At 41.8% G+C, this 20976-nt stretch overlaps 1 protein-coding gene across 7 annotated transcripts in view; it reads left to right on the plus strand.

Annotated features, from left to right (window-relative positions):
- PKNOX2 (PBX/knotted 1 homeobox 2) overlaps nt 1–20190 on the plus strand; it is a 92661-nt gene extending 72471 nt beyond the window's left edge. For all 7 annotated transcript variants that reach the window (XM_086861036.1, XM_086861037.1, XM_086861040.1 and 4 more), the window contains 8 exons: nt 2392–2563; nt 5774–5962; nt 12226–12358; nt 13029–13126; nt 15448–15567; nt 17254–17330; nt 17799–17977; nt 18644–20190. In XM_086861036.1, the coding sequence (XP_086717162.1) occupies nt 2392–2563; nt 5774–5962; nt 12226–12358; nt 13029–13126; nt 15448–15567; nt 17254–17330; nt 17799–17977; nt 18644–18891 (1216 nt within the window). In that variant the 3' untranslated portion in view covers nt 18892–20190. The remainder of the gene's footprint in view (nt 1–2391; nt 2564–5773; nt 5963–12225; nt 12359–13028; nt 13127–15447; nt 15568–17253; nt 17331–17798; nt 17978–18643) is intronic.
- The last annotated feature ends 786 nt before the right edge of the window (nt 20191–20976 follow it).

Consider the following 20976-nt stretch of genomic DNA (forward strand, 5'->3'; position numbering starts at 1 on the left):
TTGGATTTAAAAAAAATTATTGTTTTGCTTCATTAAATTTTGTTTTTACGCATTGATGGATTTGATTGGATCGGATTCCAATTATTATTATTTTTTTTTAAATTTTATCTTAGATTCTGAACTTTTTATTCCATTTTATTTTCAGCTGAAAAGCAAACCATTCTACCCTCAGCCATGTTCCTTCCTCCTCCTACTCCCTTCCAGCCCCTAAACCTTTCTGGGGGCCCAGAGCAGCGCTGCCCCCGTTATCAATACTGAGGAGCACGGGGTGATGCTGGCAACGTCCTTGGTCAATGCAACCCCTCAAAGAAAAGGGTTTTTCAAAGAAAATTTCTGAGGGGCTGCAACCCCCTTCTCCCTTCCCCAAACCCCCATCCATGGGCTAATTCCTCTGCTCCTAATTGATGGAGGGGCTCTGGAAATGGCAGCAGGCACCTGCTGCGGTGCCACCGCTTCATAAGTCCCAATAATTCAGCTTTACGCCTGGAATTTGCCTTTCATATCCCTTGGCTAAGCTCCGGCGGGGCTCCTGAAATTATGAAATGATTTCCCCCCCTCGCCACTCTCTGCTGCAGCCTCGGTGAATCTTGCATTAAACCAGGATCAGGACAGATTAAACTATAATATGCTGTGGTATTAGCGGCTGCAAATGAAGACTTAGCCAAGGGGTTTAACCCCTTCGCCTGACTCCGACTCAAAAAGGCTGTGAGGAAGTGATTCATAATCACCTTTTGGGCCATCTTTTGGAGGTAAGATGGTGGAGCCAATCCCATTGTGCTCGGATAACTGGAGTGCTGTGGGAGACCATTCCTGCAGGAGTATTTTGCATTTCTGCCTGGAAAGACTCCATAAAACATTTTTTATTTGAATTTGCACAGCTGGAGAGGCTCGCTGAGGCTTGCCCTAAGCTGTGGTCTTCATCCTCGTATTGTCCACATGCTTTGGTGCTGATTGTGTATTTGCACTTTACATTGCATCAGTTTAGCGTCATCACTGGAGAGGTTTGAGTTTCAGGAAGAGCTATAAATTTTTGTTTTCAAGATCATCTCATGGTAAGAGAGAAATGGGATTTGACCCATCTTTGTGGACTTGCCAGAGGTGCAAAGAGACCTCTTGGTGGAGGAGCAGCCCATAGCAGGGTTGGTCCATAGTGTGCTGCAGGCAGATAGGAGTCCCCATCCATCATCTCCAACCAACATTTTGAGGTAAAATACTACCATCAGTGAGCAGGTGCTGATGTCCGTCCTCGAAAGGAGGAGCCACTTGGACAGCAGGTGGCTCCAGGGCATCTTGTCTATGTCCAAGACAGACTTTGTGCCCATTTGGGAAATGCTGACTTTGATGCAATGGTGGAAAACACCAAGACTTTGGAACAAGTCATTGCCTCAGGGAGGAAATAGTGAATTTTACAACTTTTAAGCTTTGGTTTTTTGTTGCTGAAAGAGATCAAGAGGCAGCACTTTCAGTGTGACTTGGGAGTGAGGTTTGCACCACCAGGTTCTTACAGACTGGGAGAGAATGATGGAGGATGGATGGATGATGGATGGATGGATGGATGATGGATGGATGGATGGATGATGGAGGGATGGATGGATGGATGGATGGATGGATGGATGGATGGATGGATGGATGATGGATGGATGATGGATGGATGATGGATGATGGATGGATGATGGATGATGGACGGATGGATGGATGATGGATGGATGGATGGATGATGGATGGATGAATGGATGGATGGATGATGGATGATGGATGGATGGATGGATGGATGGATGGATGGATGGATGATGGATGGACGGATGGATGGATGATGGATGGATGATGGATGATGGATGGATGGATGATGGATGGATGAATGGATGGATGGATGATGGATGGATGGATGGATGATGGATGGATGATGGATGGATGATGGATGGATGGATGGATGGATGGATGGATGGATGATGGATGGATGATGGATGATGGATGATGGATGGATGATGGATGATGGATGATGGACGGATGGATGGATGATGGATGGATGGATGGATGATGGATGGATGGATGGATGGATGATGGATGGATGATGGATGGATGGATGGATGGATGGATGGATGGATGGATGATGGATGGATGGATGGATGGATGATGGATGGATGATGGATGATGGATGGATGGATGGATGGATGGATGGATGGATGATGGATGGATGGATGATGGATGGATGGATGGATGATGGATGGATGGATGGATGGATGGATGATGGATGGATGGATGGATGGATGGATGATGGATGGATGGATGGATGGATGGATGATGGATGGATGGATGATGGATGGATGGATAACTGAGGTGGGGTGAAGAGGCACATGGGACCTAAAACAGTGGGCATTATGTCCTCTGCAGGCACCCGCTGTTCCCACTGCTGACGTTGCTCTTCGAGAAATGTGAGCAGGCGACGCAGGGCTCTGAGTGCATCACCTCGGCCAGCTTTGATGTCGACATTGAGAACTTTGTCCACCAGCAGGAGCAGGAACACAAGCCCTTCTTCAGCGACGACCCCGAGCTGGACAACCTGGTATAGGCAGCTGGGGCTTGGCAGATGATTTTTGGGGGGTATTGACAAGGTAGGGGGTGAGGAACAAATGAAGATCTACCACCATGTCCTTGGGCTCTGTGGTGCCATCTCAGCAATGTTTTCCACACTTGTGAGACCTTCTCCAGGACCTTCTCCAGAAGATCCCCTGTAAGAACAACCCCTCTGGCCCCTTTTGGCTTATTGTCCCACACAGTCTTCATGGGGTCAAGGAGGTTCCTGAAAACAGCTGAGATTGCTGGCTGGTTTGTGACCCAAAACTTGGAGGAATTACTGCTCCTCATGCAATGTGCAGTAGTGTCAGCTCTCTCATCTGGCACCATCTGGTTTGCAGTGTCCTGGCCAGCTCAGGTCCTAGAAGCAGAGCGAAATGATAACGTTTTCCATAGGGTAATGGATATCAACAGTTTGGAACACTTGGTCTGGTTTTGGTGGATTTCATGCCACATCAACTCGGACTTCCTACTGCATCCATTGCTGCTGAAACGTGTCTCACAAAACTCTGCTTGGGATTTCTCTCAAGGTGTTGACCTCAGGAAATATCCCCAAATCCTGTTATTTTGTCCAGAAAGCATCCAAATGTGGTCTCCATGGCAAACATCTGGGTTAAGACAAGTTCATGGCACCGTCCTGATGCTCCACAAGAAAATTTTCATGTTCTGAAAAAGCAATTCTGCGCACTTCTCATGATGCAAGCAGCAAAATACCTTCCCTGGAGGGCTGTGTGTACAAGTGGGACTTGTAACAGAGGAATTTCCATCCCAGAAAAGGAGCAAAATCAGGCAATTCACAGGCTACTTTATTATTATTATTATTTATTTTAAGTATTACAGGTATCAAGGAGGCGATTTTGAATGTATCACAAAGAGAAGAACTAGCAAAACTTGTCTAGGTGCAGGAATTACTGTTTTTTTTAAAAAAAGTCAGAAAGGATTTCAAGGTGAAGTAAAAGCTCACATGTTTGTGCTTACATGTTGTGTGAAGGAGAGTTTTTTAACATCCCTAAACCAAGAGTCTGCGGAACAACCTCCAAAAAATTTGCAGGCAAAGCCTTTTTTGCAAGAACTTGCAGTCAAGAACAGAAATTGCTCTGGGACAAGAAATCAAAAAAAAAAAAAAAAGCAAAAACCCAACAATCCAACTGATGTTTTGGATTATTTCAGTTTTTGGATTGAGTGAATGCTGAGGTGCACCAACAAACCCCAATTGCATTAAATTGCATAAATATGGATGTAGTGGTCTAGCAGGAGGAGAGAAAGAGCCAGGTGAAGAAAAAAAAATCTAAAATTTTGGGAAAGGAAAACATATTTCTGTACCTATCAGGATGAAACATCACCAGCAAACAGTGCAGGAAATGTGTTCACACTGGCTATTTTCAGGGTTTTTTGTGGTTTCTCAAAAAGAAAAACCCACTACACAGCAATCATGGTTTTTAGGCATATTCTCTTGCTGCCAAGGTGAAATTTGGCCATGAGCAGTTGGGTTGATCCCATGGATGAACTTGCAGCACATTCATAGTCATATTTTTCTGTATGTGTTGCTGCGTCATTCTGTATATCTGTATCTCAATTTAGGTTTTTTTTTTCTAGTTCTAGTACATAGCTGGATCGATATTTTCTGTCCAATGTCCAGAACTCCTCTGAAAAAGGAGGAGCCATCCACCTCAGTAACCTGCATCATGGTACATATTCTCCAGCATCATATCATGGTTGATATGATGCTGGAGAAGCACATTCCTGTTGGTGGGAGGCACTAGTTGAAAGAAATTTTGTGTTTAGAAGTCTTGCAATGCTCAAAACACAACATTTCAACCTGCTCTTGAGCTGGCACTTTTTCCTTATTTACACTGTCCTTTATTTTTTGGTTTTTTTGGGTTTTTTTTTAACTTTCGTTATTATTTTTTGGGTGTTGCTTCTTCTTTTTTTTTTTTTTTAACACCACCCACTTGCCAGGAATTGGTGATGGCACAGCAGGGCTGAAAAGGCCAGTGGCATTAGCTATCATTAGAATAAGAGTCATGTATTCCTCGCTGCCAAGATGCACATAATTAGAAATTAGAAAAAGGTCAGATCTCACCATTATCAACTCAATCAGCTGCCGAGTGCCACACAGTCAATTAATTCAGCATCTGTATTTTTTACAACCCCGCGCACGTACGCCATCGGACTGTAACTCTTTATCCGGACAGATATACGACGCAGCGGAGCAGGGACATAAAATGAGACCCTAAGCAAATGAGCTGAGATAATTGAGAGATTTATTTTTTTACATATATGTGTCAGGTCTTCTTGCCTTTGCCCTTGAATATTGACTTTCATGGCCGGTGAGCCCTGGGAAGATGTGGAAATCCTGGGTACGACACCTCCACCTTGTGCTTTGCCTGTGTCAGCTGTGGAGGAAGGGGAAAAAAAAAACCAGGAAAAAAAAGAAAGAAGAAAAAAAAAAAAGCTAAATAAAACATTTTTTTCCAGCCATTTTTCAACCCATCATCCTTGTTATTTACCCACCAAAAATTCACTTTCTCCGTCGTGGAGCTGCCGCTGGAATTTGGCCCTGGATTTTTCAGGATGTTTCCCAACCATGGCAACTTGCAGTTTGTAAAGATGACCACTAAAATTTGCAAGTTAAAAACACTCTTTGAAATGCAAAGACGCTTTGTTACATAAAACCGGATTTATTGCCCCGGAGTGAATAGCTGAAATTTTATATATTATGCAAGATTTCAAACAGCGGCTGTAAAACTTAAGGTTTCAGCTCGGTGAGAGGAATGTTTTATGTGTAAATTTTTTAAGGTTTATGGGGTACGTTTTAATGAGGCCCAGGCTTTGCACCAGCAACAGCTCACGGCTGAGCTGCAGCCCCGTAATCTTGTTAGAAGAAGTGGCCTCCAGAGAATAACCAAACACTTCTCAACAACGAGGGGTTTGGCTTGCACTTGTTTTTTTGGGGCGTGGGGAGCAATTCCCATGAAGGCAATGGTGAATTTGGTGAATTATTTCCTCTTGGATCTCAGGCAAGGAGAAGAAGAATGCAGCTATGCAGAGGGATGGGCTCTGGGATGGGTTTGGGGCAAGAATATTCATTTTTTTTGTGTGTTGAGAAAGGAAATTGATTTCATTCTGCTGTAAGAGATTTGTTCTACGTTTGGTTTTGGGGGAGAATATTGATTTGAGCTTTGTGCCCTTTGTGTAGATGGTGAAGGCAATCCAGGTGCTGCGCATCCACCTCTTGGAGCTGGAGAAGGTCAATGAGTTGTGCAAGGACTTTTGCAACCGTTACATCACCTGCCTCAAAACCAAGATGCACAGTGACAACCTACTCAGGAATGACCTGGGGGGGCCCTACTCCCCCAACCCCTCCTCCATCAGCCTCCACCCCCAGGTAATGCCTTCAAATTCCTCTCTAATTACCATTGCTGCACTTTGGCCAAGTTGTGGCCTCCTGAAAAGTTGTCAGAGTCCATTCCCAACAATTTAAAGAAAAAAAAATAATTCCTGCATATCCTGCATCTTGTTCCTAGAGTGCAATAAATGATGTTGTGGTGACTTTTTTTCTTTATTTTAAATTTTTTTATGGGGTTTTTTTCCATGGGTTGGCAGAGCTACAACCTCGATGTCTGTGGCTCTGCAAGAGAAAGAATGAAGGACTCCTAAACTCTAATGTTGCAGCAATTAAATGTGAGGGCAAGGGAACCCTCACATTTAATAATATAAACAAGAAACTTGCATTTTTTAATGAAAAAAATTGGCAAGAAGGACAAAAACATCAGGATTTTCTTCACTGCTTCTCTCTCACTTTTTTGTTTCAAGGCAGCTCAAAGGATTTTTGGATCTCAGATAACCCTTTTTGGCTTCACTGCTCCTTTTTGTGTCTCAGCACATCTTGCAGTTCTCCCCAGCATGACCAACATTCCCTTGACTTCTTCTTTTGTATAATTTGGATTTTAGCTGGGAGAAGAAGACATTTGGTGCCTCAAGCGTAGTGGAAGAGTACAAGGAAATGCCTGAGAACTGCAGAAATATCAATTAAGTTGAACCTTGGTGGCTTTTGGGGCAAAATAAGGGACTGAAATTCAATATTCAGAAAAGAACTTTCCCATGGGTTGGGGTTTTCATGTGCTGTGCAGTGAAGGGAATAAATCTTGGCTGGTTGCATCCAAAAAAAACTTGGTGCTATATTGTGTTCCCCTAGAGCATTTTTTTCTCTCGGACACTTGATTTTTGGGGTAGAAAAATGGAATTTAGGGTTGCACAATCCCACCAGGAATAACTGCAGGGAACCCAAAATAATCCAGGCAGTTCCTAAAAAGGAGGAAAGTGGTGGGGCCTGCTTAGGGCTTAGGACTTGGGGCATTTTTAAGGTGATGGAAAGGAAAAAATATCATTTTTAGCAGCTCAGCTCCGGGTGCTGCAGAGTTCAAACTCCCAACATGATGAGGAAAAAAAAACCCCAGAAAACTTCTGTTTCTTATTTGGGTTCCCTGAAAGCACCAAACCACTTAATCATTGATCTAAGAAACCCCATCCTCACTCTATATTCTAATAATCTCTAGAAATAGACTTATTATCCCTTGGCTGCTTTATGGAAGCATTCCTTATGATCAAAATTAGCAAGACACTTGCATAAAAGAGAACAATAATTGCTCAACGAGCATCTCGTTTGTAATTTATTAGTTTCTATTATTGTGCATTGCCATGGCAACAGCTCACATCCCGGGTGATGAGAGAGATGTTAGATATGAGCCGACAAAGCTCCCGGTCCCAGCAAATGGAGATGCACGTTTTTTATCAGTAATTTTCATGAAAATAATAAGTGAGGGAGTTAATGAGATGGAAAGCCGTCCTGTGGCTATTGTGAATTTTTTTTTCCCCCCCCCCTTTCCTTCCTTTTTTTTTTTTTTTTTTTTTTTTTAAGTGTTGATCTAATTAGAATGCATCGGTCAGGAAAAGTAATGAGGATTTAGTGTCTCACAAAGAGGTGGGGATCATATCAGAAAATTAGCACAAGTCTTTGGAAAATAATCAGGCCCATGGAGAGGTACCAAGGGCTTCTGATTCCTGGAAACCCAGAGCTGCTGACATTTCCCTTCTGGGCCAGACTTGAAAGTTGAGGAATTCAACCGAGGATTTGAAGGCAGTTGTGAAATAAATGGGAACACACCCAGGAAAGACCCAGCTGGAGGGGAAATGTTGGCCCAGCCACTGAGGGATTTTCAGCAGGTGGAGTGAAATATTCACAGTGATGGACCACGAGAGAGCCACCACCTCACCTGGGCATGGGATGAAGATGCCAGACCAGTGACAAATACAATATTTTCTGTGTCCAACTACGCCGTGTCAAGTGCTTGAGTGCTCCAACTCATTGAGTACACTGGAGTTTGCATGGTTAAAAAAGGCTGGAAATAATCTGTATCCATCAGCTGAATTTTAGAGGCTCCAGAGAGCTGAAAAATCATGGGATTGCTGTTTAAAAAATGGCAAGTGGGATGATTTCTCTAATTATTGGCCTGTTGGTTTCATTCTGAGGGGAGGTGCAAGAGCAAATGGGCCATTGATTTAGGATTTCAAAAAAAACTAAATAATGAAATGTAATCAGTATCAATCAGTATCAATTAGTATCAATTAGTATCAATTAGTATCAGTGAAGGAGGTTTCTCAGCAAATAAGTTTTCTTAGGGTTTGGTAGGAGCACCAATCATTTTGTGAGGAGATACACCAGGTTTGTAATGGAAGTGAAATATTTCAGTTTTTTGGCTAAGTTTTTTACCAAAGGACATGTTAAAAAAATTATGGACACACAATAACAAGGATATCAACCAAAACTGGGAAAACAATGTTTGGACCTGTCGAAATATCATCACAGGACAATCTGTTGGATTTCCCTGGTGTCTCCAAAAAGGATGATCCTTCACCTGCTCTTATTTCTGCTTTTGAAGATGGAAAATGCATGAATTTTTGGAGATGCAAAATGCCTGAGATGATGGGAAGATGAGAGAACACTCAGACAAGATGTTTTGGCTGTTGCTGAAATCTCAACAGGTCCAGAGATGATTCCTGGTGTTGCCCAAGTTTGGCTGACGAGTGTGGGGTTCTCCAATTTGATGAGTTTTCCCTGAACTTTCATTACCTTACGAAGATTTTTGTGTCCTCTTTACTCCATTGCTTCCTCATTTTGTGCTTTGCTTTGTCTGGAGATTGAGTTGTTGACTCTTTGTCCTGCAAGTCCACCAAGCAATTCCTCTTCTATTTTTGTTGGTTATTTTCACATGGCTTCATTCCTCCACCTCAAGTCCTCATTGGGCTCTTTTTATCCCCCTCCCTTTATTTAATGAGTATTTTTTTAGGTTTTTCTGACCAGGATGGGAGAGAGGAGGTCCTTCTTTCATTCAGAGGGAAGAAACCAATTTAAATCAGTGTTCAACTTTCCTTTGACATCAAAGGGCTCCTCATTGCTCTCCACTTGCAAGAAAAAACAGTTGCAAAACCAATTGGGAGCCACAGCACTGCCAGGGACATTTAAATGGAATCCAATTTTGTCTTTTTCAGCTCTCCTTTCAGATTGGCAATGTTTGAATGGGCATTTTCAGGACAGCATTTCTTCTTAGATTACTTCTCCACAATCACAGAATGGTTTGGGTTGGAAGGGACCTTAAAACCCATCTTGTTCCAGCACTCTGCCATGGGCAGGGACACAGACTGCTGGTGGACAGTTGGGTTGGTGGAACTTGGTGATCTTCAGATCTTCATTTCTCCAAGTTTGCCCCTTGGATTTCTCTTTATTTAAAGCCAATTTTTTTCTTGTCTCCATCCACCCATCCATTCACATCCATTCACGTTTCAGTTTTTGGCTAAGTTTTTTACCACAGGACATGTTTAAAAAATTATGGACACATAATTATGAATTATCTGACATGGATTTGAGTTTGGCCAGCTCCTTCTTGGCAAACCCATGGATTTCTTTTTTTTTTTTCTACATCTAATCCAAATTTCCTCCAGCACAAGTAATTTTCAGAGTTAGGATGAGATAGACATTTTGACACATTGTGTACCACCCAAAAATGAATGTTTGTGTCATAAAGCACAAGGGAAGGACAGCAGCTCAAGTAGCTGCTGTGAATTTTAGCACTTTCTTACAATTTGTCACTTGAACATTTTCCTTGTTGTAAGAAAGGGTTTTTTTGTGTCATGTCCCAGGTCTTTTCTTCATTGAAGTGACTTTTAATTCAGAGAAATGTTTTGCTGTTGATCAGTGCTGAGATGTGGGTCTGCAGAGACACCTAGTGATGCATTTTTTTTCACGCTCAGATTTCAAAATTGCCAAAAACATTTCAGCTTTAGGGTGGTGCAGCACCAGCCCAGGGTGCCCAGAGCAGCTGGGGCTGCCCCTGGATCCCTGGAAGTGCCCAAGGCCAGGCTGGACAGGGCTTGGAGCCACCTGGGACAGTGGAAGTAGGCAGGGGGTGGAGCAAGAAGAGCTTCCTTCCAACCCAAACCATTCTGGGATTCTGTGAACTTCCTTGAGTCTCAAAATATAAAATATAAAATGTATAAAATATTTTCCACTGCAGAAAAACTGCCAAGCCTAACAGCATTTGGTTGACATTTGCAGTCTGAGGCAATTGGTATGCAAAATATATATTTTTAAATCTTCTTGGAGATATCTATATTTATTTGAAGGTTTATTTGGAATATTTGAAGTATTCCACTTCCATTGGGTCACTTTGGTTTCACAATTCTGTTGCAGGAAGATCATTAATTCCTTTAAATTAATTCCTTTAAATTAAAAAAAAAAAGCTCTTTCCAATAGCTACCAATATTCTTCCTTTTTGGACACCAGTGTTGATGTTTTGGGAGAGTTTTCCTCTACCCCACAAAAACAAAGGCAATTTTTTTCATCACAAAATACTGTTGGAAATGGCTTTGACCACTGGATCTGGAAACAACAGCTTTCTATTCCCCTTTTCTGATATTCCAAATTGCTTCTTCCCAATGCACTCCCAAAAATGATGTTCTGGATGCCCTTCTTTAGGAATAAACATGGAAAAACCAAGGCAGGGGAGGAAATCGAGAGGTCTTCAAGCTAATCCAAACTTCTGGTTGCACCTGGCCATATCTGGGTGCTTTTGGGTGTTCTCCTGGACCACATTTGTTTTTTTTAATGAATATTTCCACACTGTTTATCATTTGCCAGGGCTAAATCCAAGAATGTGCAGAAGAGACTGAATTTTGCTCTCTATATCCTGAGAAATACTCATTTCTCAAACTGAAAACTACATCCCCCAGAAGACTGGAGGTGGGGAAGGAATACTAAAAAAAGTACAAGTATTTTACAGTCATATTTGCATTTTTAAAATTAATTCAGCTATGGAAAGGAATGTCTGGGAAGTGAATGAAAAATTCACAGTAATTGCAGCAAAATTTCCAGATAAGAAAAAAGAACAAAATTAACTTGTGGCAGATATTGGACCCAACATTTTGGAATTGGCATCACAGGAGGGGAAAGTGCAATAAAGGGGTTTTAATAGAGAAAACATTAAATTTAGTGAGAATGATGGCACAGGCAAAGCAGTGGTGATTGATGGGGAAAAAGTTGCATGAATGTGCTGGGGAGAAGGAGAAAAAAGGAACAGAACTCAGGTTTTCCTCCCCAGCAATGGGAAATGTAATCACTAATCCAGGGAAATTTTCTTTTCTTAACCCAAGGAACAGGATTCTTGAAGAAATGCATCAAAATGTAGGAAAAATTAATGAAAAGATGAAAAAAAATTCCCTTTGTTGACATTTTGTTCAACATTCAGAATCAGCTGGACAGCAGGGAAGTGATGCAGAGTGGGAAAGTCAGTAGGAAAGGGACAAAAAAAATAAGTGCAGTTTTATATCCATTTCAGTTGGGTGAATTAGAGAGATGTAGTTATTTTTGGTTTATTTGAAAATGATCATTTTATCAATATTACCAATGTTATTTGCAGAATCCTGCCCACGTGGAAGCTTGGGGTACATTTCCCATTGTGGCACTCCTCCCTTCCCAAAATATCACATTAAATACTCAAATAGTCATTTAAATATTAAAATAAATAATCAAATAATCATCCCATTTGGAGTTCTTTTAGTGGTTGCTCCAGAGGTGGGCCTTAAAATAAAATTACAGCTTTTGGCTCAAAAAAATTGCCCATTTTTGAAAGAAATCAGCTTAAAGCTGCAAGGAATTATATCAATGGGATTATATAAGTATTAACTTCATTATTTTACTCTAAGGGAAACCGTGGTGCTCACCCTGAATTTTAGCAAAGGCTGCATCATCCAGTCCCAGTAAAAGCACCAAAAAAATTAGAAATGCTTAAAAAGAAAAAGGTGAAAGAAATTCTTTTTGGTCCCTCACCATCTTTTTATTTCCTTCTTTTTTTTTATGGAAAAGAGGAAAGGTTTTTTTTTTCCTTCTTTTTTTTTTTATGCACAGAGGAAAGGTTTGGGAGAGATGCTAAACAGGGGCTTTGCAAAGCATAAATCCTTATTTCTCTGCAACAAACAGAAAAATCACATTTTCTGCGCTTATTCCACCAAAATAAAATAAAATAAAATATCTCAGGGGGTAAAAATAAAACTCCCATGCTGCAATTCACAGGTTTGACATTCTCTTTTGTGCAGGAGATGCTGCAGAGCTCTCCAGCTGCGTTGCCACCGGCGTCCAACCCCGCTCCAGGCATCGTGGTGCCCGCGGCCACGCTGCCACCGGGCAACCTGGCCATGGGCACCGGCAGCAACTCGCCCGCCGTGCCAGGTAGGGAGCCCAGGGGAGGTGGTGGCCAGGTGGGAATTTGGGGGGTTTTGGTTTCCCCCTCTGTTGGGGTCAGAGATGCAAGATATATATATTTATCTGTGATGCCTGACAGCCAAGAAAGCACCGAGTTTCACACAGCACCACGGAGACAACGGTTAGAGTTAAATAGAAAAGATTGAAAATGTGTGTGAATTAGAAAGTTTCTTGAGTCACTGGGTGAATGGGTTGAAGTTTAGAGTTTAAGGTAGTTTAGAGAGCAGAGGACAAGATGGAGGATTTAGGCTGTTGTCTCTTGTCCTTCTTTCTTCTTCATGTTCTTCTCCTAGGGGTTTTTGGGTGGTAGTGAGTGATTGGGTAAAAAATGCCGCAGTGCAGCACACAGGTGTTGGGTCATTGGGTCACTAAGAAAAATAATTTAGTTGGCATCTGTTAATTGGGTAATTGGACATATAAAAGACCTTGAAGAGGATCTTTGTTAGCCATTTTACCCTTTTCTATCATAGTGCACATAGCTCCTTGTACCTTGTAATGCTGATAAGAAAAGAATAAACAACTGAGACTGAACTAGAGAAAACTGCCTCCCTCTCATCAATCTTCAGTTCAAAGGGAAAAAGAACCCAAATCCAAAAGTCCTTAATGAGACACCCCACGTGTGGTTTTTGTGCCGTAGGTGGAGCCTTGTACCAGCCTGTGACAATGGTGACGTCGCAGGGCCAGGTGCTCGCCCAAGCCATCACCCCTGGTGCCCTGCAGATCCCCAATGCCCAGGTAAGGCCTCCCCAGATCAAGCTGAGCCCAAAGTTTGCACTGCAGCAGGCAGAACCCTCCATTTCTCCATAAATTCAATCCTTGGAGGATCTTCAATTTTTAATTAGCAAGAAACGTTGATTAAACCCATCTGCCAGGTGCCTTTGGGGTATCTAACAAATTATAGCAATGACCTAAGAAGTTATAACAATGCTTATATTATTGTTATAAAATATTACAACATATAGTAATAACATACATAATATTATAGTATTCATAACATAACAGAACATAACATAACAACACAACATTATTATTCTATTCTATTCTATTCTATTCTATTCTATTCTATTCTATTCTATTCTATTCTATTCTGTTCTGTTCTGTTCTGTTCTGTTCTATTCTATTCTATTCTATTTTACATATTTATGTATTATATATATTTATAGATTTATTATATATTATATATATTTATTATTTATTTTATATATTTATATATTTATATATAAATATATTTATATATGTACCTATATAGTTATATATATATTTATATATTTATATATATTATATTTATTTTATTTATTATATATTTATTATATTATATTTAATATATTCAATGCATTGTAATAATAATACATTAATATCTATTATTTGTGCAGTATATAACATATAACAATACCTGTTATTTGTAATGTGTGATAGAACATTCTGTATTATTCTGTATTCTTTATTATATAAATACACATATTGCATATTCTATACATAATATAATATAATATAATATAATATAATATAATATAATATAATATAATATAATATAATATAATATAATATAATATAATATAATATAATATAATATAATATAATATAATATATATAATACAATACAATACAATATATATAATATATATAGTATATAATAGATATATATACATATAGGATAGGATATAGGATAGGACAGGATAGGATAGGATATAGGATATAGGATATAGGATATAGGATATAGGATATAGGATATAGGATATTATTGCTGGTATTTCATATACCAGCTCTGGGGTCATTAGCATTGCCTGTTCAGCACAGCAATCATGGCACTTGTGGGAAATGCTCATTTTTAGGTCTTTCTTTCTGAATTTGGGGATATTTTTCAGCCATTTGTTCTGGTTTTATTCCTTTTCTTCTTTTTTTTCCTGACATTGCAATGAGTTATGCAATGATCCCTGCATTCTTGCAGGGAGACAATGATTTGGAGCAGAACTGGATTTATTAGCACAACTTGTCTGTGAGCTCTTCCCAACCCCTATTCCCCAGCAATCTGGAAAAAAACCAAACCCAAAACATCAATTTCTGTAACACTGCTTCCTGGGGGCAGAACAGCAGAAATTCACCCCCATTATTTCTGAAATGCTCCATTTTAATTGCAGGAGCCTCTAATAAAACAATCAATAAACAGCATTTTGGAAAGAGGCGGCGCCTCCCTGGCAGATTTTTTTTTTGCCTGTGCAGTGGTTAAAAATTTTCTTTCTATAATATCTCTCCATTGCAGGTTTAAATCTTGCAGGAAAAACCTCTGTGGGTGTGGGAAAAACATGTGCAGAGGGAATTTTGGGGCAGGGAGAGAGCCTGGACAAGCACCTTCGGATGCTCTTCCTGTGCCACTGGCATGATTTATTCAGATGGAGCCCAGGGGAATCACAGGAACCTGCTGGCCTGATGTTTAATTCATCCAGGAGAAGTGTTTTGATGAAGACTTGGGGAAAAAAAATCCCTTTTTAACTCAAGTGCTTAGATTTCAGTTCAGTTCCTGAATCCTCATTAAAACTTCTCTTGCAGCAAGATGCTTCTTTTTAATTTCTGGGGGGCAAAAAGCAAATTTTGGCTCAATGGGCATCTCCCTCCTTTTGGTGGAAATCAGCTGGGTGAGGAACATGGGTTTGCAAGGGGTTGGTGAGTGGCAGGGGTTTTTTAACTTCCAGTTGAGAAAATCATCTTTTTATGAGGTTTGGATTTTTTTTTTTTTTACTTTATTTTTTCAGGTAAAAGTGATTTCCTCCTAAAGCACAGATTGAAATTGGTCATGGCATCATCACCACACTCCCCAGTTGTGCCATTTTACCCCTTGCAAAACACTGAGAGAAAATTTGAGATAAAAGATACAAATCCTGGGAGAAAATCTGCGTTTATGCAGATTTGGTGGAGCAGGAAATGGCTTTTGGATGCTCCTAGAAATGCCAAGTTTTTCTCACTCATCCCACCCCCATTTTGGGTTGGTTTTGCCCATTTTTTGGGTTGCCCATCACCATTTTCAACCAATTCACTCCCCATTCCTTTTCTCCTGACAGGTGAACCTGGATCTCACCTCCCTCCTTGATGGTGAGGACAAGAAGTCCAAGAACAAACGGGGCGTCCTGCCCAAGCACGCCACCAACATCATGCGCTCATGGCTCTTCCAGCATCTCATGGTGAGCCACCAAAACACCCTGCAAGACAGGAAAAAAGGACAAAAAAGTCCAGAAATCCTCAGATCCAGGTGGTGGTTTGTCTGGATTTGTGTTTGGAGGTGCAAAGTTTGTGTTTTGGGGGTGTTTTGGGAATGACTGTTGTCACTGCAGGTGGGAAAAAATATTCCCTTAAGGCAAGAAAGAGCACACAAATCTAGAAGGGGACTCCCATGACTTTTTGAAGATGGATAATTGAGAATTTTTTTGCAGTTAACAGCTCCAAAATATCCTTTTCTAGCAAGCTGGAATGTGAAAGCTGCTCACAGGTAGGGTTGTAGCACACCAGCCATCAGTCAAAACTCAGAATTGCAAAATTACCCCATTTTGAGGGATTGGAGATGGAAGGTAGAGGGAGCTTAGATGCAAACTGGATATTTTCATGCATGAAGAGTTCTCTCTCATCAGCAGGGCTGGGAGAAGGGCAAAAAGCCAAAATCCCACATTTTTTCCTGCATAATTCAGTCAAGAAATCACTTGGAAACTGGTTTCAAAGCCTGGCTCTCCACGAAGACCAAGTGGTGGGAGATCCCAAGGCAGAAGGTAAAAGCTCCAAAGAGCAACTTGTCGAAAAACCAGCCAGGACATGAAGCAGCAGCAGGTTGGGAACTTCCCAGCCTAATTTTTTTAATGGAAAATTCTGGATTTATTGCAATGAGGACAAGAGTGTTGCTGTGTCCTGCATCTCCTGTATTTCTGGAGGGCACAACTGCAAATCTGCAGGCACAGAAAGGATTTGGAAGACCAGAAACTGCAAAGCAATTTTCTGCCAGAAGCCAAGAGAACCCTTTGGTTGAAGATTACCAAAACTGAATTGAAATTGAATTGAAAGAAACTCTTCTGCTGGATGGTTGGACCTTTGATCTCAGCCTGGTCCTCGTGGTCAGAAGAAATTTGGGTTTCCACATGAGACTTCTCCATCTGGTGGCAGAGTTTATACAGTTTTTAACCAAAAATGCTCATCATTTTACTGAAATTTCTGGAGCAGCAGCAGGAAGAAATAATATTGGAAATAATATACCAAAAATAGGATATTTCTCCCAAAAAAAAAGCCTTTTTTAACCACTAAGGCCCCAGTGGGAAGTGAGTCCCCAGAGTGCGTTGACTTTGGGTGGTTTTGTCAAGGAATTCACACTGTTCTGGGGGATAACAGATGAAAAACAAGCCATGGGGCTCCAAAACATGGCATGGTTTGATAATAATTTAATTTCTGAGGTTGGAAAAGAGCATTTCAGCACAGCTGGCAGGAGGTTGCTGGAGCTTTCAGTGCTGGTGGTTTCCAGTGCAGATGTTTCAGGCTGTTTTATTGATGCCTCTGACAATAAACATTGTGGGTTTTGAAGCACAAATCCCATGTTTACCAACAACCATCACTGGAAAATTGTTAGAGTTAAAAAAAAACAAAACCCAAGAACATTTTCCTTCAAGGGAATTTGATAGAAAACTTTGGAAAAGCCCTAAGTGCAGCTGAGGGAATCTTGATGCTCTTGGATGCCACCCTTCAATCTTGCATTCAGCAAATGCAAGAAGATATGAAATTTAGGGTGGGAAAATGTTAAAGACAAAAAGGAAAAAAGGCAGATTTTCATTATTTTTCACATCCTGCATGTAGGGATGTAATCCTGCTATCCCATCTCTCTTTGTTTCCAGCACCCCTACCCCACAGAGGATGAGAAGAGGCAAATTGCCGCCCAAACCAATCTGACCCTCTTGCAAGTCAACAACTGGTGAGCAGATCCTGGTGGCCCGCAGAGTCATTTTGCTGGCTTTAGAACCTTTTTCACCCTCTTTTGGTGCTGTTTAATGCTTTTTGGGGGGTTACTTGGGTGGTTAAGGCTGATTTTTGGGGTGTCCTGCACAGCACCAGGAGCTGGACTCAGTGATCCTGGTGAGTCCTTCCAGCTCAGCAGGAATTTGATTTTGTGACTCTGGGATTTCTGGGAGATGAGCTCGGTTGTGTTTAGTGTCAGTGCTGGTTTGCAAGGCCTCAGTGCCCTCTCCTGGCAAATCCAGGAAAAATTAATGCAGAGCTATAATGTGCCACAGGCAAATAAAAATCCCCCAGCTTCTTGAAGCATGAAGCTGATTTCTTAAAGTATTATTATATTTCAACTCATTGATTTGCTATAATGTTGTTTTAACTCGGTATTGGTGTAACAACTCTTACTCCAGTGTTCTCTCTTTTCCATGGAAAGGTTCATAAACGCCCGGCGGCGCATCCTGCAGCCAATGCTCGATGCCAGCAACCCGGACCCAGCCCCCAAAGCCAAGAAAATCAAATCCCAGCACCGGCCCACGCAGCGGTTCTGGCCCAACTCCATCGCTGCCGGCGTCCTGCAGCAGCAGGGGGGAAATTCAGGGACAAATCCTGATGGTAAGGACAAGCCCTGGTGGCCCCTGCCCTTCCAGGAAGTGCCTTGCACTAATTATGGCCTTAATTGGTAATTTCTAGAGCCCTTTATTGAGCTGTGGGGAAACACACGAGGTGGCCCATGCGAGAAGAGCCTTCCAGTTGGCCACCAGTGATGATCACCCACTGTGGGGCATCTCCTGGGGAGCTGGGGAAGGGAGGGAGGGGAGACACGGAAAGATGGAGATGAGAAGACACACTGAGATAAAATGGGAAGAGAGAAGATGAAAGTAGATGATGAAAGTGAAGAATAGAGAAGATGATGCTGATGAAGAGAGATGATGAACAAAGAACAGATGAGTAAAATGAAGAGAGAAGATGAAGGTGAAGAGAGCAGAAATGAACATTCACCAGATTAGATGAAGAGAAGGAAAGGTAGGACTTGAGAGAAGATGAAGAGAAGATCTGCCCAACCAATTTGGGCATCTATTTGCTCAGAACTAAGGTTTCTTTTTATTAAATGATGTATTAGCTAAAAAATTTAAGGACTGGACCTTGCAGAGTGACTGGGGTAGGTGGGACACCCTGTGGGTGAAGCTTCTCACTTGAGTTATTCTTGTTTTACGCACTTCTTTTGTCCTTTCTGTATTTTCTGGATTTCTGTCCTTATTTCTGTACTTTTAATTCCAGGTTCGCTCAGCATGGACAACCTCCAACCCCTCTCATCAGCCACTGCCACCATGGCCATGCAGCAGGCGATGCTGGCAGCCCATGACGACTCCCTGGATGGCACCGAGGAAGAGGAGGAGGATGAGGAGGACGAGGATGAGATGGAGGAGGAGGAGGAAGAGGAGGAAGAGCTGGAGGAAGAGCCTGGCGGCCTCCCAGCAGCACCTGGCGCTGACCTTGGTTTGGACCACAGTGACTCACTGGAATAGCTCCCCCTGCACCCTCCCAAATCATTGACAGCACCAGATACAAAATTCCCCCTGAAATGCAAAAAAGAAAAGGCAAGAAGAAGAAATTAGTGAGAAAAAAAGCGAACTGGTGGCGCTGGCAGAGGCCCTGGCTGCCCGCAGGAGCGCGGGGACCACCATGGCAGCGCATGGAAGTGAAGGACACACGTTTACAAGGCACATATTGTGGCCAGATTAATCCTTTATTTCAGGTTTTATTTTTCTTTTTCCCTTCATTTTTTTGGTAAGCAAAAGCATTTTTAGGGGAAGTTGTTTTCCCCACGTGACGCTCGGATGCTGTTGGGCAGTGGCGGGTGGGCCACGGCCTCCATCCCTTGGATTTCTTGGTGCAAAGAAAAGCCAAACCAACCCCAGGACTTGATGCTTTTTGGATTTTTCCCCCAGAAAGGTCATTCACAGGAGTAAATACTGGCATGGAGGGGGAAGAAAAATAATCAGCGAGTGCAAATTCTGCGATATCCGAGGAGGGTTTGCTGCTCGACTCATGGGATTGCCCAAACCTCCCAACTCTGGCCCTGATGTTTGGTGACTCTGGACACAACTTTCTGGAAAAGGGAGGAAATTCTTCCAAATCCTTTAATTTATGTGCTGAAACCTCTGCTGAATCTGAAAAGAAAACCAACTCACCCCGTTCTCATCCTTAAGGGCCGAGATTGGACGCAGAGTTGGGGCAAAGGCTGCCGAAAGTAAAACTTTTCCAAGGCATTTTGGCACAGAGTTAGTTAAAAATGGGGAAAAATTGGTCTTAAAAATAGCAAGATTTCACCCAAAATTGAATGGCGATGCCCAAGACTCGCCTGGGTGGAAGGAAACTCAGTATTATTGCTTAAAAGATAATTTCTCCCTGGTATTGTCCCTCCACATGGGAAAAGGGTGGAGCTTTAGCCCTGTGGGGGAGGGAAGCTGCCAAAAACCCTGTATTTTGGGTTTTTTTTATTTGAAATGCTATCAAAAGGGTGTACTCGCCTTAAAATGTGGCATGGGAGGAAATGCAAAAGCAAACCAGGGCAAAAATAAAGGAATTGTCTTCTGCAGGTTCCTGCTGTAAATGTGAGATTCTAGGAGAAGGCTCATTCTCTTGGTGGCTTTTTGCCCATATTGTCCTTTTTTTTTCCTGGCTCTTGAAGAGTTGACAAAAGAACCTGAACGAGAGCTGGGATCAAAACCACAAGTGATGCAATGGGCAGAAATTGCCTATTTTTGGATACTGATCTGGCGTGAATGTAATCTGTAATTTCATAAAGGATTCATTGTAATTTAGTATTAATTCCTGGCCATTTATTATAAAGTGCTACAAGATGAGGGGTCACACCTGTATTTTCTTGGCAGCTTCTTCCTTTGAGTGGAGAAGACCCAAAATGCAGGAATAACCCCCCCAAAATGGGCAAAACTCCCCTCATAAAACTAATTTACCCCCAAAATGAGTGGGTGGACTTAAATTGGTAATTGAGTAATGTGGAGAAAATTAGATTTATACTTCCAAAAGTGATGGTCTGCCAAAAATGAAAGTTTTCCCCCTCAAACAAGCTCCAATGGGATTTTGCCTCAAACCAGTGGTGCACACCCCAAAATGAGCTGTGTTCTTCAAAAAAGAGTAATTCTCCCTCCAGAAACTCCCCTAAAATGTTACAGACAACCCCAAAATGGGTGATGCTCACCCCATATTGAGTGATGGTCTCCAAAAATCACTCCTCAGAATCAAATGATGAGCTCATCTCTCCCTGAAATGAGTGATTCCCCCCCAAAATGGGTGCTCACCCCAAAAGGAGTTTTATTCTCCAAAAATTCTCCCCCAGAATGAGTGACATGTCCCCAGAGGATGATGTCCCAAACTGGTCCTCCTGGAAATGAGTGCCTCTCCTCAAAATAAGTGACTTCCCCCCAAATGACTGAATTTACCCCAAAATGGACAACACTCTCCAAAAATGAACAACATCCCCAAAATCAGGCACTCTTCCCCAAAATGAGTGACAAACCCCAAAACAGAGCAATTCTCCCAAAAACAGAAGTGATGGAAGCCCCTCTGTCCCTTAATGAGCCATTCCT

Source organism: Cyanistes caeruleus, chromosome 23 (genome assembly GCF_971803275.1).
Source record: "Cyanistes caeruleus chromosome 23, bCyaCae1.hap1.1, whole genome shotgun sequence".
In the NCBI taxonomy this organism is placed as follows: Eukaryota; Metazoa; Chordata; class Aves; order Passeriformes; family Paridae; genus Cyanistes; species Cyanistes caeruleus.